Source organism: Ambystoma mexicanum, chromosome 11 (assembly GCF_040938575.1).
Source record: "Ambystoma mexicanum isolate Mex_15411 chromosome 11, UKY_AmexF1_1, whole genome shotgun sequence".
Lineage (NCBI taxonomy): Eukaryota > Metazoa > Chordata > Amphibia > Caudata > Ambystomatidae > Ambystoma > Ambystoma mexicanum.
In genome coordinates, this window is record NC_090934.1 from 997,535,668 (window position 1) to 997,562,117 (window position 26,450).

General features: G+C 47.7%; 1 protein-coding gene across 1 annotated transcript in view; it reads left to right on the top strand.

Annotated features, from left to right (window-relative positions):
* The window catches only part of RASGRF1 (Ras protein specific guanine nucleotide releasing factor 1), a 670,043-nt gene that overhangs the window by 490,616 nt on the left and 152,977 nt on the right, over positions 1-26,450 (top strand). The window contains exons 9-10 of the mRNA XM_069624182.1: positions 15,448-15,566; positions 24,076-24,236. Of these exons, the coding sequence (XP_069480283.1) occupies positions 15,448-15,566; positions 24,076-24,236 (280 nt within the window). The remainder of the gene's footprint in view (positions 1-15,447; positions 15,567-24,075; positions 24,237-26,450) is intronic.

A 26,450-nucleotide genomic window follows, 5' to 3' on the forward strand; every position in this document is an offset into this window, starting at 1 on the left:
GCCTTTGCTCTTCTCTCTCGTGCCAATCTTGTTTTGGATCTCTGGGGAGAACATGCCTTTGCTCTTCTCTCTCGTGCCAATCTTGTTTTGGATCTCTGGGGAGAACATGCCTTTGCTCTTCTCTCTCGTGCCAATCTTGTTTTGGATCTCTGGGGAGAACATGCCTTTGCTCTTCTCTCTCGTGCCAATCTTGTTTTGGATCTCTGGGGAGAACATGCCTTTGCTCTTCTCTCTCGTGCCAATCTTGTTTTGGATCTCTGGGGAGAACATGCCTTTGCTCTTCTCTCTCGTGCCAAACTTGTTTTGGATCTCTGGGGAGAACATGCCTTTGCTCTTCTCTCTCGTGCCAATCTTGTTTTGGATCTCTGGGGAGAACATGCCTTTGCTCTTCTCTCTCGTGCCAAACTTGTTTTGGATCTCTGGGGAGAACATGCCTTTGCTCTTCTCTCTCGTGCCAATCTTGTTTTGGATCTCTGGGGAGAACATGCCTTTGCTCTTCTCTCTCGTGCCAATCTTGTTTTGGATCTCTGGGGAGAACATGCCTTTGCTCTTCTCTCTCGTGCCAATCTTGTTTTGGATCTCTGGGGAGAACATGCCTTTGCTCTTCTCTCTCGTGCCAATCTTGTTTTGGATCTCTGGGGAGAACATGCCTTTGCTCTTCTCTCTCGTGCCAAACTTGTTTTGGATCTCTGGGGAGAACATGCCTTTGCTCTTCTCTCTCGTGCCAATCTTGTTTTGGATCTCTGGGGAGAACATGCCTTTGCTCTTCTCTCTCGTGCCAAACTTGTTTTGGATCTCTGGGGAGAACATGCCTTTGCTCTTCTCTCTCGTGCCAATCTTGTTTTGGATCTCTGGGGAGAACATGCCTTTGCTCTTCTCTCTCGTGCCAATCTTGTTTTGGATCTCTGGGGAGAACATGCCTTTGCTCTTCTCTCTCGTGCCAATCTTGTTTTGGATCTCTGGGGAGAACATGCCTTTGCTCTTCTCTCTCGTGCCAATCTTGTTTTGGATCTCTGGGGAGAACATGCCTTTGCTCTTCTCTCTCGTGCCAAACTTGTTTTGGATCTCTGGGGAGAACATGCCTTTGCTCTTCTCTCTCGTGCCAATCTTGTTTTGGATCTCTGTGGAGAACATGCCTTTGCTCTTCTCTCTCGTGCCAAACTTGTTTTCAGCGGAGAAATAGCATTTGTTGCTCCTGATATATTCTAGCAAGAGCATCGTCAGACTCCACCTTGGCTCCCTTCTCTAGCAAAGGACTGGTCCAGCCTTCCATCCCTGTGGAAGATAGTATGGGAGCATTTCTGGACGCAATCCAGATTTTATATTGTCTCCTTGCTCTTTATGCGTCCCTCACACAGGATATCCATCTGTATGAAAAAGTGATCAGACCATGGGCAAGGGTAGATGGCCAAATCCCTTGTTTAATGCTGTGAGTGGCCATCCAGCCCAAAGTGTTCCCTTTTATAGGAGTTGCCTGTATCCTCTCTTTCTGTCACCCCGGCTCTCTCTGGACCGCGCATGGAGACGTCCAGGTACTAATGTGTGTTTTGAAAAGTAAACAACTTAATGTAGTACATCTGGGGGAGTAACCTTTAGGCGCAAGTATCCCGCATATAACGATTACGCTTCAGGCCAGCAGAATGTCAGTGAATGCACATGTAAGGCGCCAGAATCTGGGAAATGTACAGAGATTACCACTGCCAGAAGCACATCACACAGTGTTGCTGCAAGTGACCCCAACACCCACCAACAGCAATCCGTACAAGACCAAACAACCAGAGAATCACTTGTTACCCCCAAATGGCTGTGCTAGGACTCATCCACCCCGGGCCCGCCACACCCCACCCCTTGTAGGAGCAACACTTGGAGGATCATAGGAGACACTAAACAACTGGGAGGGCACAGTGTAGCTGGTGAATGTTTTTTGTAATGTGAATATTTTCTTAGATCTTTCAATAATTTTCAAATAATGGGTTGAATATGTGCCTTTTTCAGCACACATTTCAGAAAGGTTGGGCAATAAGTCATAGAAATGCCAGTCAGTTCTGAGGCAAAACACATTAAACACAACTGTAGATGCCACATCCCTCAGCAAAGCACAGGAGCATTCTCGAGCACATTTTCATGCTGGCTGCATCCCAAGAAAAAGCATGAGGCTTACTTCAACAAAATATGCTGGCGTTGCCCTGTAAAGCACACTTTCATCCTGCCAGTACTCAACAATGTGTGCCAGCTTTGCCCCTGTAAAATCACATAATCATGCAGCAAGCCAATGTATTTCCGGCTGGCTGTGCTCAAAACATACCGGCACACCACTGCAAGAACACATTTTAATGCTCGCTGTGGAAAATACATTCTAGCATGCCGCTGTAAGAACACCTTAATGCTGACTGCGCCCAGTACAGGCCTGGTTCACATGTGAGAATTGGGTTTGGCATCTGCCCAGATTGTGCCCAAATGGTCCATTCCTTTAGTGTTACTTTCGGTTGGCGTTGCCAACTTCTTATTCCATTTCTTAAGGCTGCCTCGGCACTAGAAAAACAGATCATTCAGCTCAGCAAAAGGAAAGCGAGAGAAAGGGAAAACGATTAGGAGAGACAGAAGGGTAGTGAGCAGGAAACAGAAGTGAAGACAAGCAATGAAGAGGGACAGTGAGAGAGAGAGAAAGAGAAAGGAGTGAGGGAAGACAGAAAGTGAGAGAAAAGGAGGCGCGGGAGAAGTGGGTAAGCAAGCAAAAAAGGTAAGAGGGGAAGAGAGTGACAGATCACAGCACTAGAGAGAGCTACAAGGAGAAAGAGAGAGAAGGAGCCCAAGAGGTATCAGTGGTGATGATAAAGGGAGGAGAGAAAGAACAAGGGATGGGCATAATAAAGAGAGCGATGGTAAAGTGAGAGAGACAGGAGCAAAGGGGAGGAAGGAATGAGGTGAGTCGCATAGGGAGTGAGGGAGGAGAGATGCAAAGAGCAGCGCGGCAGAGAGACAAAGCTGTCAAGTGGGGGGACGGCAGCCTCATTATTGGGGAGTGCCAGGTTGCAAAGTGAAATAGATAAAAGTTGGAATGGGGGGCAGGGGGGGCAAAGGAGCGATAGAGAGGTAGCCTTTGTGGTCACTAGCACGGTTAATCATGTATGGAACCAAGGGGTATTGCAATGGGGAGTATCAATGTTTTATGAGACGAGAACTTTGTGTCCAGTTTTCACTCTAAGCAAAGGTCAGCGCCACCCCAACCTCTAAAATCACCGGATAAACCGAAAAAAAACTCAAATATCTCAAGAGAATCCATATGCCACTTACTGAGAAAGTCATAGAACATGCAGTGAGGTCTGCGAAAATGTATGCCTGCGTCATTCCGTTCGAAAGAACACATCCAGCAACAAGATTTGGAGCTGGCACGAGTGGCACGTTGGTAATCTGTGGACGAGTCACGCAGTGTGAGACTGCCACCCGCTGTCTATTTCTCTGATTGCAGTTTCCGGCCAACTGCGGCGTTCATCCAATGTTAAACGGCCAGCGCCACCTAGTGACTTTTTCAGGGATCGGTGTACCTATTTACCGTCTTCCCCATTCACGGAGTTGGAACCACACATCCTATGTCTCCTGCAGTGAGTGCAAAACTCATTCCCGCGCTTGCTGTCCTGTTCACCCAGTGTGCAGTGCACCATTGCACTTTAGTGGGAGTGCTGATGTTCCTATTGCGGTTTTGGGACAGTGGAAAAGCTGCCCTCAGTGGTGTTTGCAGTGACGGCAGCACGCAGAATAAAATGCAATTACAACCAAAGTAGCAATGCATCATGAAGCGAGCTTGAACCCTAACCATGAGGACATGGTGTCTTTTAGAGCACATTTTACAGAAGGAATTCGAAAAAATTGGGCGGATTTATAAGTTGAACTCAACACATACTGCACCTCCTCAGAGGTACTCTGCCTTTCCTCTCCTTCCCCCAGAAGCTCACGGTCTCCCAAGCTCTGGTTCTCTCTTGGTTGGACTACTGTAACAGCTTCTTTCTAAATCTACCTGCCTCTACTCTCCACCCTCTGCAACTAATCCAGAACAGGACCGTGAGACTTGTGCTTGGCCTCAAGCCCTGGGATCGTATCTCTCCAGCTCTGAAATCCCTCAATTGGATCCCAGTGGATGCAAGGATTACATTCAAAACCCTCTGCAGTGTCCACAAGGCTTTCTGGGGCCTGGGTCCAAAATACCTTCAGCTATCCCTCCGCAAATACCTCCCCTCTTGAGCTCTTCGCTCCTCTACCTCTAACTCCCTCAGGGTCAGTCGTTCTTAAAAGAAATGAGCTTGGGGTAGATCTCTGACTTCGGCTGGGGCCTCCCTCTGGGACAGCCTCCCTGCCACTCGGTTCCGGAAGCTCCTCAAGACCTTTCTCTTTGCTTCTGTCTTCACTCCCCCTCTCCTATGCTGATCTGCTCTCTCTTGGCACTGTGCACCTGGCCACCCTCTGTCCCCTGGGCCCAGGTACCTGCTCACTTTGCCAGCCTGCACTGCCTCCTGGCCACCCCTTGCACTGGGGATGTATCTGTACCCATACAGTCATGCATCCCCCCCCCACATATTCTTCTTTTCTGCACTTATCAGACTACCACTGTTTATTGCCTCTATTATTTATTTTTATTTATTATTATTTATCTGTTCTCTTCTGCTCCGCACTTTCCACTCTCTCCCCCTTCCATGCACTTTTCGCCTTTCCCATTCCCATGCACTTGCGCGTTCTCAATGTCACTGGCCCTAGTCGGATTGTTGTTTTGTTTTCCCCTGTTCTCCTCCCTTGCCTTATATCGCTCTGAAACTCTTGTGTATGAGCACAATACAAATGAATTATCATATCATATCATATATTAACTTAGCAACAGTGACCTAACCTGCTGTGCTATGTTGCAGCTTTCTGCTTTGGGCGCAGTCACACAACTTAAAAATAGAATTCAGCATTGAAGGTGGATACTGTTCAAGGTCACTGCATTAGCAACAGTTCATTTCATATACATGGTGCAAACGACAATCATGTCTTATTTCCAGCAATATTGAAAATGCATGCATTTTCATTTGAGAAGAGCCGTCTGTGATGTCTGACCCCTTGACAGCAACGGAGGAACACTTTGTTGCTAATGACAAACACGGACACCAGAGCTATGTGCTCAGCCTTCTTTATTCTTACAGCATCTGAACTTCCCCTGTGCCCCGGAACCCCTCCCTAACCCGCATAACTTCCCAATCCCTGGAGCTTAACAAGGTCTTTCCCCTAGCCCAACGGTGCACAACATCACATCTCCCCCCCTTTTTAACACATTATATGACATTTTACAACAGATCTTCAATCAGTCTGCAGGGTGTTATGCTTTCTTTGGCTCCTCTCCTGGCGTCCGCCCTGTCCTTCATTTTCTCTTTCTCTGCCTCGTCACAAACCCTGGCTTGTTCTAGCGGGCTCTTGGGATGAGGAATCGGGCCCTCTAGCAGTTGGGTATGGACTGCCCTCCCAAACATGGTATCAGCAGGACACACTCCCATGGTGCTGTGCGAGGTGTCCCGGGACGCCCTGAGCAGCTGGAATAGGGTCTGTTCGAATGAGCTGTTAGTGGCATTGGCCACCTGCAGAAATCGCTTGACGTTCGCTGTGAAATGTTCGGAAATTCCGCTAGCTTGTGGCCGTAACAGTGTGATCCTCCTATGGTGAAAGCCCATGTAGCTTGCAAAGTTCACAAAGTCCTGGCTAGTGAATGGAGGACCATTGTCAGATTTGATGACTTTGGGGATACCATATGTCGGAGCGTTCTATCCAGCACAGGTGTGATACTGGCAGCAGATGTGAACGCAATTATCTGAGCATCCGGGAAACGAGAATGTTCATCAATCAGCACTAACACGTGTGACCCATCCCTCAGTGGCCTAACGAAGTCCATGGCCAATTTCTTCCACACTCCCTCTGGGCTCTGGGGGCATGCGTAAAGGTGCTACAACACGACATGTGGCACAGTGCTGGACCATGTCCTCACCATGGCATCCAGCTTGGGGAACCAGGCCTTTTGCCGGAGCAAAAATGTTGTGGACACCACCCCCCACTATCCCTTATGAGCAAGATGGACCACATGTTGCCGGAGCGTGCTGGGCAGCACGACTCTACATCCTTCCATGACAATGTGATACTCCACCACCGTAAGTTCATCCTGCACCAGCTGCAGGCTACATACATCATGCTGCACAGCCGCAGCCTGACTGTTCGCCTGCGCCCAGGCATGCTTCATTTTTCCTTTGTTCCAACAGCTTGTGATGATGTGCAAAGCTGGATCTTGTTCAGATTTACTCCTAATGGAGGCCCAGGCCACAGGGAAGGGTTGCATGTGGTTCACCACGTAGTTGAGATATGCCTATGAGATGAACGGGCCTGCCCTCATCAGCCTTTTCGGGAGTCTGGACAGGTAGTCTGCCGGGTTCGCCTCTTTTCCCGGTCGGTGATCAAGCATTCACAGGCCCCATCATGCAATTACCGGGTGCATCCTTGCCTTTGGGTTGCCAAAAATTGCCAGGAGGGCCTGGTGCTTGGTGATAAATGTGAACGCTTTCCCGTAGAGAAACAGATGAAAATGCGCACAGCCCCAAATGATGGCCAGGCACTCTTTGTCAGCCTGTGAGTATTCCTGCTCTGTGTGCATGAGACTCTGGTTGCCGTATGCCAGTTTGAGTTGGTTGTGTGGATTGTTCTGGTCCTGTTTTGTCAAGAAGGCACCTAGTCCAACTGGGCTAGCGTCTACAACCACATCTGTGGTCCGGTCACCGTGAAAGTGTGCCATGTCTTCCACTTTGGTGATGTTGTTGCAGATGGTTTCAAAAGCTTCCTGGCATTCCACTGAAACGCTTGGTCACGTTTGTTGCGTTGTCTGAGGGGCGTGCTGATAGTGGCATAGTCTTGCAGGAATCTGGAGCAATAACTAGCAAGCCCAAAAAAAGAGCATAGCTAGGATAGGTTATGCAGTCTAATGTCAATGTTGAGCACTCCCACTTTGTCGGGTCGCATGCCTCGTTCTGAAAGAATGTGTCCGCATAATCTCAGTGAGACCTTGAAGAACTCACACTTGTTTTTGTTCAATGTCAGACCCGCTGCCTCAAGCACTGAACATACCCAGTAGAGTGCGGCTTTGTGCTCCTCTTTGGATTTACCGAAAACCAGGATGTATTTCGAGTAGTTTAAGCAGTTCGGGATGTGTCGGATAACCTTGCGAATTTTGTCTTGAAAGATTTCAGCTGCGGACGATATTCTGAAACTGAGTTGTTCATATCGGAATAGGCCCATGTGCGTCACGAATGTGGTGATTTATCTTGATTCCGGGGCGATCGCTAGCTGGTGATACCCCTTGGTGGGGTCCAGTTTCGAGAATACTTTTGCTCCTTGAAGCAGATGAATCATGTCTGTGATTCAAGGCGCCTCATTTTCCCTTCTTATATCTACACACAACCAGATGGACCCTTCTGCTGCCATTTTGGAGACTGATATTATACGGGATACCCAGGGCATGGGCCCCAAAGTGGGTTCAATGACTTGTTGGTCCAATAACTTTTTCAGCTCATCATCCACCTGCCTCTGTATTTTGATTGGGTTGCCCCGATAATATTGGATTTATGGGCGTGATGTTGCAGTCTATGTGAAGTTGAATTCTGCAGTTCCTGATCTTGCAGAGCCCTTTGAATAGTTTTGGGAATGCATTTTCTATGTCGTCAAGTTTTGCCAGATAGTTATGTGCCATCAACTGGTAGAGGACGTGTACCAGCCCGATGTCTACTGCGGTCTAAAAGCTGAGGATACACCCACTGTTAGTCTCTGTCTGGAGCACGTGGAGCTTGAGACGTGTCGCGTGTGACTTGTGTGAGCACACTACGGAAATAACTGCCGTGCATGGAAAGGGTGCAATGGACCCATATGTATAGATGTCCATGGTTGGCAGTCTCAGCTTTTGGGGTTGTGGCAGACTGTTATAAGCCTCCTCGCTCAGGATGTTTACTGTTGCCCCTGTGTCGATGAGGAACTCAGCAGGGGAGTCATTGATGTGCATGATCAACGTCGGGCTGTGTTCCTTGGCCCCATCATTGTTTAGTGTCACTACATATCCCTTCTTTCTCTGATCATCCACAACCGATACCGAGTCACTGCTTGATGGTGACTGCCCTTTTATGTAGTGGACATGTCGCCTGGAGCGCCACTGCCCATGTCCGTCAGACGATTGGCATTCCCCATGAGGGTACGACCTGGTGCGCTCCTGGTCCTCTACCGTGTATCTTCTTGTCTCACTGCCGGCCCCTGTTGCGCGCTGGCTTGTCTGTGTGGCTCTCCATCTCTCTTTTGGCATTCTTCTCCTTTGAGGCAGTAGAGGGACATTGTTGCAGATGGCCCAGAAATGGTCTTCACCTCCGCAGACTGTACATTTTTGTCCTAGCGCAGGGCACGTGCCCGCCTGGGGATATTCGTAGCCACACTTTAAGCACGTGGCATCACTGTGTCTGGGGCATTGCTGATGGCTGCAGTGAGTTTGTTCACACTCTCGACTTCCGCCTGTTGGGCTTGTATGGTCACTTTGTTCATGTCCATTTGTTGATCAATGGCGAATTCCACGCGGGCAAGTGCCAGTATTTCTTCAAGAGACCATTGTTTCTGCAGCAATTTCTCTTGAAATGTCTGGGAATCACAACCCACGATGTCTTGAGAGCGCAGCGCTTCATTGTTGGAATATCTGTAGAATTCAGCGTTTTTGTCTTGATACACAGTTTCATGACAAAGTTGTCAAGTACTTTGCCCTTCTCCTGACGTGTAGTGTGGAAAATGTGGCTCGCATAGTCCACATTCATGTGGGGTGCTGGGGTGCAAAGTAATTGGACAGTGTTTCATGTAGGCCACAGAATGATGCTGTCTCCATGTCAATAGGCTCTCCTACAATGTCCCTCATGCAGGGCCCACTGCAAGTGAGAGCATGTTCTTTACCCTGGTGTCATCGGTGAGACCCCTGGCCTCCACATGGAATTAGAAGCCCCTTAGCCATCGCACCCATCTTGGTTCCAAACTGCTGATGTTTTGCAGGTCAAATTCAGGGGCAGGTGCATAACTCGGGTCTCACCTGAGTCAGCTGATAGGTGTCAGAGGGCATTGCCGACACTGTTGCCGGTACCTCGCCATCCGACATGATGATATTTTGCTAGTAATGTGGGGCACGTGGTTGACTTCACTTATTGTTTTTCCCCGTTGAGTCTCATCAGACAGGCTGCTCAGCCTTGCTGTGAAGAAAGCTCCTGGAACACAGACAGTGGTTGCCCTTCGTATGCCACTTTGTATTGTACTCTTTGCTGGTCCTGAGCCTCCGTAACAGTGATTGGGTGTGTCTCACTATCCTCAGTATTTGCTGAGCCGCACGCTGATGTGCATGTCGTGCACTCTGTGCACTAGCAAAGTTAGTATTCTATCCGGTGTGTCCTCTTAAACTGGGCCTTCGCGCCCGCTGCTGGCTAAGGTGAACAGAACACTAGCAGGTGTGCCGTCGCGCTACCAGTGCTCGACCGCACCCTTCCTTAGATGCTGACTGCTTCCCACTGTCCACTAGCGAGTAGAGGGGCACGCTCGTGCACGGGCACGTTATTGAACGACGTCGACCTTGCTAGAGCGGTCTCCCGTGGGCATCCGCACCACCTGGATGAGCGCAGGCTGGGTGGGCTGGGAACCACTGGCTATGTCGGCTTACCCCTGATCGTCGCCAATGTGAAGGTCCAACCCATCGGCAGCAACAGAGGACTACTCTGTTGCCAATGACAAACACTGACACCAGAGCTATGTGCTCAGCCTTCTTTATTCTTACAGCAACTGAACTTCCCCTGTGCCCCGGAACCCCTCCCTAACCCTGTGTCACTTCCCAATCTGCTGGCCTACCAAGGCCCCTCCCCTAGCCCAACGACAGTGATGGGTTGTGCAACGGTGCATGATATCACAGAGTCGGCAACTGAAAGCATCCCTAAAAGCTTCATTACAGGGGTAAAGTATAGTTTCTACCCGTTGCTACAGAAGTAAGGGGTTAGTTGCTCCCTTTGCCCCCCACCCCGTTCTCACTGCCTGCTTGCATGGTTTCAAAATTCAATGATAATGATTTACTTATAAAGTTACATGTCCCAAGAAACATGGCATGGATTGACCCCCAAGGGGAGACGGTGCTTTTGCAGGCCAAAGCTAGAAATATGCCCACCTGGACCAGACGATTCAGTCCACTCAGCGATCTGCCAACAAAAAGCTTCTTGGGTTCCAGCTTTTTACCCGTGCTTAGGAATGGGGCCTACACCAAGCATCCCGCAGTGTGGAAGTGCCAACAGGGAGTGCTAAGATACAGGTGGAAACATCATTAAAGTGGTTCTGTCTTAATTTCTTCGCTTTTTTTAGGTCGTCCTACAAAAGACCATTTTTTTGGTGCGATTTTGGGCAGCCTACAAAAAGCGAAAATACGACATTCCCTAGAACCCACCCCCTGACCCTCACCACACTCACCTCTAACAGCCCGCTGCCAGCACCCCCTTGGGGGTGATAAATTCGAAATCAGGGGTTTTCAACCACCAAACCCTCTTCCCTCAGCCCCCCAACTCCCTCCCCACCCGAGACTCCTCCAACGCAAAACTTACACAAACATACAACCCACACACAAACACACACACTTTTCCAGTCTCCCGCAACAGCGCTTCTGGGTCCTGGCGTGGCTGTCAGCGGAAGGGGCGTGACAGTTCGATTTAGAAAGACCGCTCAATGTTTTGAAAAAGGTCTCTTGACCTAATAGCCATTAAAACAGGTTGTGAAGGGGGGGCTTACCTAGGGTGCAGTAAAGGTTGTACTTTAAGGGTTCCCTTCCCCCACCCCTCAGTTTGGAGAATGTAGAGCTCCAACCTCTTAGGAACTTAGTAATGTTTTCAGAGTTCTTCAGACTCTGCTCCCAGATAACCAGAGGTGGGGCAAGCCACTGGCTTGGGCAGGCTTGAGCCCTCCAAAATTGAGTAAGTTCAACTCAAAAGGCAGCAGGTTACTGGGGCACTGATCGGAAAGGGGCACTACAGCAAGAGCCTGTGGAATGGCAGACCCTTGACAGCAGAATGTTGAAGTTCAAATAATCTTTCATATGCAAAAACAACAAAGGTGCAATGGCAGAGGACAGAAGCTTGCCCTGACATTATCCGTATACCCCCATTATGAAGCCAAATTCTGAACGGCTCTGGTCAGCTTTTAGGTGGCTAACAGATGATTAGCACTGCTTTGTGAAACTAAATATCCTCTGAATTGGCTTGAAAGATGGAATTAATCAGCCAAAGGAGGGCTCAGTAGATATTCAGCCTCTTGGTCTCAGTGGAATGTTCGAGCCAACAGCATAATGGGTTAATGCACCTATTGCAGTTATCCATGTGTAACCTGCATGCAACACACCCAGTTCCTGGCATGATAGTGATGCAAAGACTGGAGGTCAAAGAGTGGAAAATCGTGTTGGCTCTATTGAGGGAATCCAGGCTCCCTGATTGGTGGGTTTCCTAGCTCGTCCTACTAGACAACTTGAAAATGATCTTCCATGCCCTTGAATCAACTAAAAGAATATAGGGAGTCTACCAGGAGTAGTAGCGCACATAGATCACTGTCCATACACAATACACTGGCCTTCCTAAATAAAAGATATGCCAAAATTCAAAATCATGCTTGGATTCATCTCTAAAGAACATGTTAACTGCATACTTAAGCCATTTCTTTGTCTACAAGTCCATATGTATTGACGGCACTTAGAAACTCTCTGAAAAAGGCTGGAGCATCGGGCACATCAGGTGATGTTGACTGTAGCTATTTCACAAGGAGCCATTCGTAAAACCTTATTCACACATCAAGTAAACAGTGTTCAACAAACATCAGACATCATCAGGCATCATCAGACATCACCTGGATGCTTCAGTGTTCTTTTCTACTCACAAAGATCAACTCATGATTTTATAAGTGGAAGAAGAGGATCCCAGCTGGCACATGGGTGGTCAGCACTCCCTACAGTATGTGGGCAACCATCAATCAGGCCATTCCCTCAGAGAAGGGTCCCCATAACTCTTCTCCCCTTCTTTCTACCCCAGAAAGGACAAGAGCCAAAAAGCCAGAGGCCCGAGTGTCCTTGTCATGTATACGCTACGCCTGCCTAGCTGCCCACCTCTTGCATCTCGCTTCAGTGTCTGATTGGTCTTGTGAAGCCATAACCTGCATGCAAGGTGAGAGAGGGTTCCTAGTGTGGGGCTCCTATGGTGTATTCCTCCCCATATTCACAGAGACCTTGCCCACGCATAGCCCCCCCCCCCGTATAATATAGCGGGCATTCTGGCGGATGCTGTCCACTCAGTAGTCATAGCATCATCCTCGGCCTCAGACTCTCCGACCATCTAAGGAACAGTCCATATTGGCTCGTGTTTGGTGGTGTACCACACTTCCTTGTTAAATTTTGCTATTAGGCGTCCACTCTGGAGGCAAGTGTTTTTCTAAGTCAGAGTAGGTCGAATGGTACTCAAATAAGTTCATATACCTGATCACATTGCATTTGTGACATTTTACTTTTCGAAAATACATTTTCATTTTATCTGATCAATTATTCAGGTTTTTTTCAGAAATGGTGCCCCGTACGTAGTGGCACCATTTAATTTCTAATGTGTTCAGCCGATAAGTGTAATCTCTTTCCAGATTGGAATCTATTTATCAAGTGCTGTAAATAAACATAAAAAAACATTTCTTTTAGAACCTGCTTTGTACAAAGAACCAATGTTACACGTAAAGGTCAAGATAATTCTAAGGAATATCTCAAAATTAACCCCAACTGATAAGCAAACATGACTTCCTTTTCCTCATTGGGTGGTGAAAGGAACAGCATAACCAAGGGTACAAGTCTCAGCCCCACCGCTACTCTTTGATGAACATGAAAAAAATGTACAATAAAACTTCAAACAAGAGTTCTGAAAAAAATGCATCCCAGAATGGAGTTCAGGGCTGGAAAGATTGTTTTGAGTACTCTTGAACCGCTCGATGAAACACAGGACCCCCCTAACTGCTACAGCGCAGTAACGAGAAATGGACTTTAACATAAAGGTAATTAAGGAAAGATGCACGAGAACTGATGATGTGGATGGGCGGGGAGGATAGCTCAGAGGCAACATGTTTGTCTTGGAAGCAAGACAAAGCATTCGAATCCCGGTTCCACGCTTAGCGACTGCTCTCGGGTTTGAAGCACGTTACAAAGATTAATTAATTAATGTAAATATATCTTTTTAAAATTATTGTAACGTTTATGTACTTGTAGCATCGACCAAAGCAATATCTCAGAAGTGAAAATGACATGCAGCTTCTCCAAGGACAGTTAAAACGTGCTTGGTTCTGCTACTCACATCCGTTTTTGTAAATCAATAGCTCCTAAGTGTTCATAGCAATCTGTTCCTCAATGATACCACAAATGAATCTCAGCCTGCACATTTTTCCTTTTCGCACATTTTTCCTGAATTACCTTAATCTTAAAGTCAATGGGCCTCATTACACGGTAGGCGGTAAACCATGGCGCTATTAGCGCCATGGTTCATGCCGGTAATTTACCGGTACCGCCTTGGAGGAAAGGGGAATTACCGCCCCATTCCAAGGTTGGCGGGGCGGTAATTCCCCCTTCCACCATTGCCCTTCCCCATTCCCATTTTTGCCCCATAGGGCTGTATGGGAATGGGGAAGGCGCTAATTACGGTACCGCAAATTGTGGTACCGTAATTAGCTCCACCGGTCCCTTTGCGGGTTGGTTTTTAACGCCTGCAAAAAGCAGGCGTTAAATTCCCCAACCCGCAAAGGGACCTCGTAGTAAGGCGGTAAGGATTTACCGGTACCGGTAAAATACCGGTACCGGTAAACCCTTACCGCCTACCGTGTAATGAGGCCCAATATTTGAAGGCAGGGCCGTAGCAGGCCTTGGTAATTGGATATGCTGCGAAGCTTTACATTGGGTACAATTCAAAATTATATTTGTTTGAAGATTGATACAGTGCAATAATAGGGCTTAACAAATACACGCAAGTAAGATATTCAGTAACCAGAATACCTTGAGAAGTTATTGGGCCTCATTACGACCCAGGCGGTAAGTTACCGCCTGGGTCGTACCTTTACCACCATGGCGTAAACTACGTTTACGCCATGGTGGTTGGCGGACTTACCGCCCCATTCCGAGGTTGGCGGGGCGGTAAGTCCCCAATCCCCATTTACCCTTCCCCATTCCCATTTTTGCCCCATAGGGCATAATGGGAGTGGGGAAGGCGTTAATTACGCCACCGTAAATTACGGTGGCGTAATTAACATCAAGGTCCCTTAGCGCCATGGATTTTAACACCTGCTAAAAGCAGGTGTTAAAACCTCCATGGCGCTAAGGGACCTCGGAATCAGGCGGTAAGGGTCGGCGCTGTTTACGCCGCCGTAAACCCCTTACCGCCTGAGTCGTAATGAGGCCCATTGTCTGTTTTCATGGAAAGCCTATTCTTTCTTCTGCAAACCTGTGTCTTGAAAAAACGAAAAAGTGGAAGAGGGCTAAATAGGGAGGCAGAATGAATGCTTCTAATGGCGCTCTTCTGGAATGACCTGCATACTGAGCACACCCAGTGGCACCAGGAGAAAAATGGAAACACTTGAAGGTTATACTGGGCATGTGGTTATTGAGGCAAACAACCGGGCTGCACAGGTGGTTGGTTAGGTTGTGTTTGTTAACAATACACTTGGTTCAAAGATTTTCACTTTTTATGAACTTGGGGAGCCATGACACCCTCCATTCCTGATAATATATAATTGTGTCTATCTGGCATTACCTGCAGTACTGTAGTTTAAATTATATACACATTTTGCTCAGATCCATTAGAAGCCTGTAGCTTGGAATACTGTTGTTCACTAACACTTATTCAAATACAACACCCTGTGTGATGGACTGACCGAATGTGCCTGTAACATAGGGCCAGAACTATGAACTTTCAAAAGCCAAATGTTCAATCAAATTGCAAAAACTCCGCTTAGAGTCTGTCCAGCAATACAACCTCCTCCGTTTAGACCAGTATCGTAAAAGGTTGGTAGGTCACGAATAGGTTAAGACACAAGTGAGGCACACCTAAACCACTGATAGGGCTTAAGCAGAGTCAGTCATTTGACAGATCTATGCCCTGGTGCTTAGGCTGGACATTTGACTGACTCGACCCAAGGCCTGCAGGATTTGTAGTCATACCAGCATCTCTTCAATGGATCCACTTTCGCAAGGCACACATTAGCCTCATGGGTGGCCAGAACACATTTATACTTCTCCCTGTTTACCTAGTTAAGCCTCCTGGCTCCATTGTGGTATGTGACCGATAAAAGGACTGGCTGTGCCCCTCTGATCCCTTCTCTCTTTTCTGTCCCCAGGATAATGCACGACGAGGTGAGCGAGACCGAAAACATCCGCAAGAACCTGGCCATCGAGCGCATGATCGTGGAGGGCTGTGAGATCCTCCTGGACACCAGCCAAACCTTTGTAAGACAAGGTAGATTCTACCCATGGATAGGACTCTTCCATGTCGGTTCAGTGAGTCATAGCGCCACCTTCTCCGCGGTCAGTCTGCTACGATGACGGTGCACAGGAAGGTAGTCACTACCGGCACGGGTGCACAGGCATAGACGAGGAGAGGCAGACACATTAGGGCATTACCAAGTCATGTGCAAGGGATGGTGGCAAGAAGGAAAGGGCATCAACAGAGCAAGGGAAGAAAGCATACCAACAAATGGCCTCTACATGGCATTACCAAGACATGTGTGGGAGACATCAAAGGGGGAAGCACCAAGTCAAATTAGTAGGATTTATGTAGGCGAACAAAAGAGTAAATGCACAGGGTATTGCTAGAACAAGCAGGTGCAACAAACATTCGAAGGACATGTGCAAGAGAGGCGTGCAAAGTACTCCAGCTGAACAGGACATTACCTGGGCATGTGGAGGAGGAGAACAAAAGAGCAGTTTCAACAGAGACTTACAGGAGCATTTGCCTGGCAGGAGCCCATTCATTAGGGCACTGCAAAGGTATGTACAAGAGGGATCTTACAAGAAGTGGCAGGGGAAAGAAGGCACACGCAGGGTACATCGGTTTAACAGGCAGGACAATACATGTGGGACATGGCTTTGCCAGGACTTGTCCAAGGGATAGGCAGGAATGGGCAGGTACAAAAGGTCACATGCAAGAGAACGAGGCACAGGAATCGCAAATGGAGAGGTAACATCACCTGTACGTGTGCAAGTGATGTGGCAAAGGGCGAAGATGCAACAGGGCTTTATTGGGCCTCATTATGAGTACGGCGCTGTGGATAAACATGGTGGTAATTCCATTACCGCTGCATTACTGCATCTCGGTTTTTCAAATTTGGAGGTGAGGTCGGCAATTTTCCATCAGCAAAAAGCTGGAGGTAAATCTGCCACCTTACCCCCAAAAATCGTCGGAATTACTGGGTGGAATTACCGCCAGCTGTAATTCCACTGAAATCCCCACGGAAATCCTATGAACTCCAAAAATTGGCATTTACACCAACCTACCATCACTTGTAATCCTGCGGTAAATCCATGGGACCAAGCGGCGGTAACAGTAATTCCATTTAGCTGTATTTCCGTAGATTTACTGACAAAATACTGCCAAACTTGTAATGAGCACCAATGCACAGGTGAGGGGCAGGGGGGCTGGTACAAAAGGGTACTACATGGGCATTCACAATGAATGGGCAATGGGCCAAGGCTCAAAAAGTATTGCACTGACATGTGCAAGGGATGAGGCAAAGGAAGCAGTTACAACAGGGCAAGTGCAATGGCAGGGGCACTAAAAGGGAATACCGGGACAAGTAAGAGGGAGGGGTAAATACGAGAGCAGGTACAATAGTACAATGGGAGAACATGTACGAGAGCGGGAAGGTGCCGAAAGGGTGAGGATCAACGGGGCATTATCAGAACATGTGCTAAAGAGGGGCAGAGGTGGTACAGCTATAACTGGGTGTTAGCAGGACATGTTCAAGGGTGGAGACTAAGGGGCAGGGGCTAGATTGTGCAGGACATCAGCAAAACACTTTCAAGGGGCTGTGAGTGAGTGAGTGAGTGAGTGAGTGAGTGAGTGAGTGAGTGAGTGAGTGAGTGAGTGAGTGAGTGAGTGAGTGAGCATACATTACCAGCCTGCACTGTTGCAGTGTGAGAGCAAGAGAAAATAATGTGAAAGCTGAGAAAATGTCAACAAGCGACAAACATTGCTATGTTTTGTCTCATGAACACAGCATGTGAGAGGCTTAGTTCAGTAAATAAGAGTGATCCCACAGCTGCACTGTCACACTAAAGTGCGCCTAAGCGACGACTCCTAAACCACCATCCTGGTATAACATGATAAAAAGTGAACACAGAATAAATAAGAAACAAATTAGTTATGGACATGTGATAGTAAATAAATCTGCCCTTTTGCGAAAATAGCTGGCCACCAAAATCCCACGCTTAGACCTTTGCTATCTTGTAATTCAAACGTGTTTATAACCGGATACCTTGTGCTTGAAAAATATGTGTACTCTTTGCATCCTTGTTTGCAGTGTTTTTAGGGTTATTTTGGTGGTCAGCCGACACGTGTTCCTTTCATTGTTCATCAATGATACCAGAAGGTACATCTGAAATTTGTGTGAGATTTTACCAGCCTCATAATTAAAATAATGAGCAGAGTATGAGATCTAATAAAATTGTACATTTAGGAGTCACCTCTGATACCATCTATAGCCAGTGCTGCTGCTTTAAAGCTAGTTTAGAAACTTTCACAATTTTCTCTTCTGGAATCGATACTTCTGACTCTAGTTTCTCCCTCCCAAACTTTGCTAAGCTTTTTGACTATCATATCGTGCATTGGCCTTGCAAAGACATGTGAATAAGATCTTGAATGTGCTCATGATATTAGGACTATGACAAACGACTACTATGAAGGAATTTGACCAAGTAGAATGATAAGGATGATGGACTAGGATGAAGGAGAAGCACCAAGTCAATGGAGGAAGACTATGGGCCTCATTACACGGAAGGCGGTAAACCATGGTGCTGTTAGCACCATGGTTGCCGCCAGTATCATACCAGTACCACCATGGAGGAAAGGGGAATTACCACCCCATTCCAAGGTTGGCGGGGCGGTAATTCCCCCTTCCTCCATGGCCCTTCCCCATTCCCATTTTTGCCCCATAGGGCATAATGGGAATGGGGAAGGAGCTAATTACGGTACCGCAAATTGCGGTACCGTAATTAGCACCAAGGTCCCTTTGCGGGTCCCAACTTTAACGGCTGGTCTAGACTAGCCGTTAATGTCGGGTCCCGCATAGGGACCTCGTAGTAAGGCGGTAAGGGTTTACTGGTACCGGTGCCCTTACCGGTACCGGTAAACCCTTACCGCCTCTCCTATGATAAAGGAGAACTATGAAGGAGAAGGACTAGGATGAAGGAGAAGGACTATGATAAAGCATTATGATGAATGTGGAATACCAGGACAAAAGAGAAGGACTTTGATAAAGGATTGTGAGAAATTACTATAAAGGAGGAGAATGGCTATAATAAAGTACTATGACGAAGGAGAAACACTCCAATGAAGGCAAAGGGCTAGGACAAAGGACTATGATGAAGAGCATGGACGAATTTGAAGGCCTATGATGATGAACTATGACAAAGGAGAAGGACTATGATGAAGCATTGTGATGATGGAGAAAGACCAGGACAAAGGAGAAGGGCTACGATCAAGGATTATGAGGAATTACAATGACGGAGGAGAAGGGCTATAGTAAAGGACTATGATGAAAGAGAAGGCCTATGAAGAAAGACTGTGAAGAACTATGATGAAGGTTTAGGAAAGGAAGAAGAAAAAGAATTACGAGAAAGTACTAGGTTGAAGGAGAAGGGCTTGGACAAAAGATGACGATGTAGGAGAAGGACTATTTAGAAGTCCTATGATGAATAACTATGACAAAGGAGAAGGAATATGATGAAGAAGAATAACTATGAAGAAGAACAATGATGAAGGACTGTAGTGAAGGACTAGGATGAAGGAGAAGAATTAAGACCAATGACTTTGATGAAAGAGAATGACTAGCATGAGGGACTATAAGGAAGGACAATGATGGACTATGATGAAAGAGAAGGAGCAGGACAACGGAGGACAATGACAAAAGAAAAAAAGTAGGTGAAAGGATGTTCCACAACATGGGAACCTGTAACCAGAATGAGGGTTTGCCAAATATACCACTAAATAGCTTCAAAGCACCAAGGAGAATCTTGCTCTGAGTGAAGGGACCACATGGGACAATATCTATTGGTCATATTCTGTAAGTGAACCAGAGCCTGAGCGTGTACAGTTTCGTGCACAAGCCTGTCCAGTTGCCCTCTCGTTTTTTACGGCTGAGCGGTTGTCCCTCTGATAGTAGTTCACAGACTGACCTACTTGTACTTGTGGCTATTAGGAAATGTGGACTTGGTCATTCCCTTGTTCTTTTGCCTTCTCTTCTCATTGGCAGTAATGTACAAGTCTGGTGTTGACTTTCAATGCCCATCTTGACGCCGTTATTCAAAATCCAACTATTGACATAAGTTGCTCATCTTCCTCTACCCCAAAATACATAAAAACCCTCTCCTTCATTCCAGTGGCCCTCAATCAAGCTTGAGTTTGATCATGGCAGTGCCCCATCACTTGTCCCTCCCAAGGGTATCCTGATAAACCACACAAGATCCTAAAACCTGGATCCCAGTTAGGACCCTGCTGTTCTCAAACTGAGACTAACCTGGTGGAATGCAGAGTTGTGCCCAAGGGTGTTTTTTGTTAATGCATGCCTTGGTTATAATAATGCACAGAATTGTCCTGAGCATTTTACAAGGGTTCCATGTTATAATACCCGTGCAAAAATGTTGGCATACAAGAATGGGGCCCTTTTTTATTTGTGGCGATATTACTATATGGAACTTGCCCGGGACATCGCTGCAACCCCCATATTTTTGAGGGGGACACCCCCGCATTCCCGCTCCCATTTACCCCATATATTGTCCCCATAAATAATGTCACCTATGCCATTTCCCGGTGACTACATGTGTGGCGACATTATTTATGGGAATAACATTACCTGATACCTTTACAAGGCACACTTACAGCTTTTGTCTGACCACATATTGGGGGTCATTACCTGATACCTTTACAAGGCACACTTGCAGCTTTTGTCTGACCACACATTGGGGGTCATTACCTGATACCTTTACAAGGCACACTTACAGCTTTTGTCTGACCACATATTGGGGGTCATTACCTGATACCTTTACAAGGCACACTTGCAGCTTTTGTCTGACCACATATTGGGGGTCATTACGACCCAGGCGTTAAGGGGTTAACGGCGCCGTGAAAGGTTACGGCGCCGTTAACCCCTTAACGCCTTACTACGAGGTCCCGTTGCGGCTCCCAAACTTAACGGCTGGTCTGGACCAGCCGTTAAGGTAGGGACCCGCAAAGGGACTTTGAAGCTAATTATGGTACCGCAATTTGCGGTACCGTAATTACCACCTTCCCCATTCCCATTGAGCCCTATGGGGCAAAAATGGGAATGGGGAAGGGCCAATGGTAAATGGGGAATTACCGCCCCGCCAACCTTGGAATGGGATGGTAATTCCCCATTTCACCATGGCGGAATCGGTAAGTTACCGGAGTTAACTATGGCGCTAATAGCGCCATTGGTTAACACCGGAGTCGTAATGAGGGCCATTGTCCACTTGCTGGTGCCAGAATCCTCGTTGCCTACACAGTGTTTTCAGGGGCTTATTTTCCCTAACTCTCAATGTGCCCACTTTAACAAAGAACTATGAACCTATTCCAGCTATCTAATCGTAGCCTCCTCCCATCCCAAAATCATTCGGGAAATCGACCTCCTTGTGTATTTTCTGAAAACATGTGGCGCGTTTTTGCCTAAAAAGTCAAACACATGCTACGCCTGAACTGGCCTGGTATAAGTGACAATTTCCTCCATGGAGTCCACCGCCTGTAATATTCTGGAAATTCCGGGATATCAGGTGTCAGAAACGGTCGGTCAGTTTGCCAGTATCCCACCGGAATTACCGGCAGGATATCTCTCATTTGAAGATTCCGGTTACGCTTCTGGTGCGCTATAGGAGGTGCACTGAACCAATAGCAGGCCCAGAGCTTTGCTCAAAGAAAAAAAGCTTTTTGGGGAAAGAAGGGGTCTTTCCATCTGTCCATTGCTCTGCCCAGGCCGATAAGAAAGTGCCTACTTGGTCTCTGGATAAGCTCTCGCTTTCCCCATGACATGAGCACACTGCTGAATGGTCGCTAGACACTTAAGCCATCTCCCTCCGCAGCCCCCAGTGAGCGAGCAGAAGAGTTTGAGCATAAAGATTGCACCCTGATCACAGTGTATCAAGTTCATCATGGGGCATATTCTCTAAACTATTTTCAGTGCAAGTGATCAGGTGTGTTAGGCCTTCTCAATACTTGCCCCCAATTCACCAACAGCATTCGAATGCCCTTTTCACTACCATTGGACATTTGCAGAAATCAGGGGGTGTTTCTGCTCGTTTTAAAGTGAATCCCGTATGCAAAAATTGGGTGTGCTTTAAAATGCACAGAAAACAGGAGCATGCCCCTACCACTGTTTGGAAGAGGCGTGGGGGGTGGGGGGGACAACACATGACAGGGTCATTCCTGTCCCCCTCATGCACTTTTGTAATCCCGTAGCTTGAATCCTTCCCTTCCTGAGGAATTCCAGCTCTTTCACTCCTAATGGGGATTCGATTGGCTGTACAATCCATCTATTGCTCTCCCTTACGCTCATCCAATAGGAAGTCTACTTGTGCAGCTTGCTCAATGAGTGATTCCTAAGCAGTAGGTCTGTCCACTACTGTGGCCTGCCGCTCCCCCTCACGGCCCCAATAGAAGATCAACACCCTCTTCTCCTCTGGTCATTTGCTTTCCAGATCCAATGTATTAAGAATCTTAATTCCCTGCCTCAAATCAAGCAGTTCCTTATCTATGCCACAGACACTGCCCTATGATAAAAACAGTCTTTCTTCAGCTCATGTTTAAATAGCTCGAAGTCATGCAAAATTGGGCTATCTTGACTAACCAAGGACACCGACCAGGCATTTCCAGTGAGGTAAGGTAGAATAAAGGCTACCTGGGCCTCTGCGGCAGGAAAGGCCTCAGGTTACTTCTCTTGCAGGCCCCGGCCTAGAGAAGCCAAAGAGCAAAACAAGTACACAGAGGGACATCTTCAGGAAGAGATGCGGCTTTCCTACCAGTCGGTTAGATCTCGCCAGTAGCGAGTAGTGTCCCCTGCTTGGAGCCAGCTCGAAGAGCCTCAGACAAGCTTCAGATAAGTGGGACATTCCCTAATTGTACTGCTAAGTGCAAACATAGTTGTTGATAGTTTTTTTCTAAGGGGTTCATTACACGTAGTGCGGTAAGGGTTTACCGGTACCGGTAAGGGCACCGGTACCGGTAAACCCTTACCGCCTTACTACGAGGTCCCTTTGCGGGTTGGTACTTTAACGCCTGCTTCTTAGCAGGCGTTAAAAACCAACCCGCAAAGGGACCAGGGTGCTAATTACGGTACCGCAATTTGCGGTACCGTAATTAGCGCCTTCCCCCTTCCCATAGAGCCCTACGGGGCAAAAATGGGAATGGGGAAGGGCAATGGAGGAAGGCGGAATTACCGCCTTCCCAACCTTGGAATAGGGCGGTAATTCCCCTTTCCTCCAAGGCGGTACCGGTAAATTACCAGCATGAACCATGGTGCTAATAGCACCATGGTTTAACGCACTAATGAGGCCCTAAGAGTTAAGAAAGTGAAAAGGGCTTTTAGGAAAAGTACGTAAGACTAGAAACTAATATCTGATAGAACAATTGGCTGGCACGCAGGAGCGTAAGGCTATCATATAGATTAGTGGCTCATTTCTAAAGGGTGCACAGAATTATGAGGTTGACTTGATAACAATTAGAAAAAGATGTCCAGGTCGGATATCCTTGGTGTGTAATTTCTGACCAATCGGTTATATGATTGTAGAGGTGTCACACCATCCCAGTCAAGTGCTGCTGAACCCCAAAAAACTTAAAACAAAGCAGCACTTGCTCTACTGAAGTAAGAGCAGAAACCTTTAGCAGTACTGGTGCTGACGGATGTCCTCTCAGTGCTGTAGTACTAGGAGGGCAAATCACTGTCCGGTCATTTGGTCGACAGACAATTGGTCGACAGACAAATGGTCGACGCAATTTGGTCGAAAGACAAATGGTCGAATTTTTGTTTTTATTTTTATATATATTTTTCAGGTTTTCGTTTAGGAAAAAAAAGGGTTTTTAAGCAAAAAAAAGGGGTTGGCGGGACCCCCCCCCAAAAAAAAAAAAAAAATACAAAAAATAAAAATTCGACCATTTGTCTTTCGACCAAATTGCGTCGACCATTTGTCCTGTCGACCTTTTTTTTCGACCAAATGACCTGCAACCGGGCAAATCCTGCTCCGCCAGAAAAACACGGTGTTGTAGGGTGCATAATCAAGCGTGATCATATACCTTATAGCACAGCAGTCCAAATGATGCCGAACTATGAAACCCTCCCAGTGATTTCCCGCTCCTACCCAGAAACAACCAAGATGAGTCAGAATCCCTACGATGGCATCTGAGCAGTTGAGGTTGGCAGATACGGCACCAGGAAAGCAAACACTCCGAACGCAAGGCTACAAGAGATACAGTATTGGCACATGCTGAGATCTGAGCACAGGCAATCACGCCCTTTGTCTTCACAGTATCCAGGAGTTGTTCAGTCTGCAGGAGGCCTCCTTGCAGTGATGCTCCCAGGTATCCCAAGAGTGAGTGACTGAGTGTCTCTATCCATTTATCATGTGGTGCAGCGTACAGTAAGGACAGGGCTGTGACGTATGTCTGATTCTATGGTAGCTCCGCCCAGCATGGGTCAGAAGTTGGGGGTTATGTCAAGTGGCTGACTCTGGTTCCTTCCCACCAGGATGCCTCATCCAGGTGCCCATGTCTGAAAAGGGGAGGATCACCCGAGGCCGCCTGGGGTCTCTGTCCCTGAAGAAAGAAGGGGAACGACAGTGCTTCCTGTTCTCCAAGCACCTCATCATCTGCACACGGGGATCCGGCGGGAAGCTGCATTTAACCAAGGTACGAACTGAGCATTACAACTGCGGGCAGAGTTTCTTTGACTGTTTGACCAAAACCTGGCCTGTGTTAAGGCAGGAGCTACCGCTGTCAGAGAGCACAGCCTAGCACGGGTAGGATAGCTCAGTGGACCAAGGCTTCCATTGCAGAGATCTCTGTGTGACCTGAAGGACACAGGGGTGAATCAGTGCAAGTCCACTTAGCCTCCCATCCTCCTGAGGTTAATACAATGAGTACCACTGAGTTGTCTAACAATGTGCATTCTGTTATTTATCTAAAAGTGTCAAGATACCCCATAGTGATAAACATGTGCTTTACAAATGCATACATGTTATGTTATTTACTACATATTACTATGAAGGCAAAGTCTAGAGATGTGTGTGGGGCTATCACTATGTGGCTTGCACATGGAGATGGAGATGGAGTTCCCTGCTTGGGATCAGAGCCTAAAGCTATAGGAGGGTTCACCTCTGTGATCCACGGTTAGAAATGTGGATGTCTACCTATCTGTAATCTGTGTTTGCCTGCGGTTTGGTGCGGTACAGGCTTAATGTAGCGCAACTCAGGAGAACATTGGTGGCTGTACCCCTGTGGGGGCTTGTCCTGGAGGTGGGTCCGGCATAGGGTGTGAGGTACTGGCAATAGAGATAGTGAATGAGTTTGCTGCTTGAGCCTTGAAGTAGGGGAGGGCCTACCTCTACGGTTGCTGAACCTAGACATTTAGTTGGCTCTACCTCTATAGAGGCCAAGCCTCCAGATAGGGGAGGATCTACATGGCACAGGCTGGGTCTGTGGATGGGAGAAGATATGCTTCTGTGTGGCCTAAGTGTGGAGATCTCATTGAAGGTGGATCTTCTGCTGTGTCTCCTGAACCTTGGGATGGGGGAAGCTCCCCCCCTATGGGGGGTGACCATGGAGATGTAGTTGGCTCTAGCTCTGTATATGTGCAGGCTGAGTCTGTGGATGGAGAAGGTCTTCTTTTGTCTGGCCTTAGTGTGGAGATGGAGGGAATATAGTTATATTTGAGGTCTGCTTGTTGTCTTGAGGAAGGATCTACAGTACATCTGTTTAGTCATGGTTGCAACGTACTTTAGGCTTTATTTCTGTGCACTCAATCCTTGAGAGGGCAGTTGGCACGTCCTCCTTGGGAGCTGACCCCTGATATGGAGAAGGAACCATCTCTATGGGGTGCCTCTGCTCACGGTCCGAGACGAGAAAAAGCAAAACATATTCTCGTGTGGGCTGAACCAGGACATATGGTAGAGTTAACTCTTCACAGCCTGAGTCAGTAATAGGGGGCCGATCTGCCTGGGTGGGTCAAACCCGGAGACAGAGGGGAAGCGTAAACATGTGGGATCAGAGTCAAAAGAAGACAGTGGGTCCATGTATACTCGAGTGCAGCCTGCTGCTCTGTGTGAGCAGTGCTTGGTGATGAGGGAAGGTTTACAACTGCGTTGACAACTCTGGAGATGGGGTTGGTTCGACCACAATTCTGACGTATCAACTCGATGGGGGTTTGTCTATAGCTATGTGAACTGATCCTGGAGATGGGGAGAGGTGGGGGTGTTTTTGGGGGCTTTTATCTGATTCTATGTGGGAGCTTAGTCTGACAGAGCATGGAAATGGGAGTTGATTCGTCTGCCCACTACCTGACTCTGGAGATGTGCCACCTGCCTCCTTTTGTGGCATCTGGACCTGTTGATAGAGAGGTGGGGCTGCCAGTGTGGGAACTGGCCCAGCAAATGCCACTTGGTCTACCTGGGTGCTGCCAAAGCCGGAAGGTTGTGGAGGGTCCACTTCCGTATGCCTCAGAGACGGGGAAGGTGGAAATGTGTGCACATAGCCTAGAGATAGATGGGCAGAAAGATATGTAAACACATTTTGCATCCTGGAGATACTGGGCCTCATTACAACATAGGCGCTCCCGTATTGAAGGGTGCCGGTACAGGGCCGGTACAGGACCGGCACCCTTCATTACGGGAGCGCCTATTACGAGGTTCCTTTTCGGGACCCGGAACAGACGTCTGGTAAAACCAGATGTCCTTTCCGGGTCCCGCGAGGGGACCAAGGAGCTAATAACGGGCCCGTTATTAACCGGCCCGTTATTACCTCCTTCCCCATTCCCATTTGAGCCCTATAGGGGCTCAAATGGGAATGGGGAATGGTTCTGTGCATGAGGAATTACCGGGTCCTCCAAGGTCGGAATGACCCGGTAAT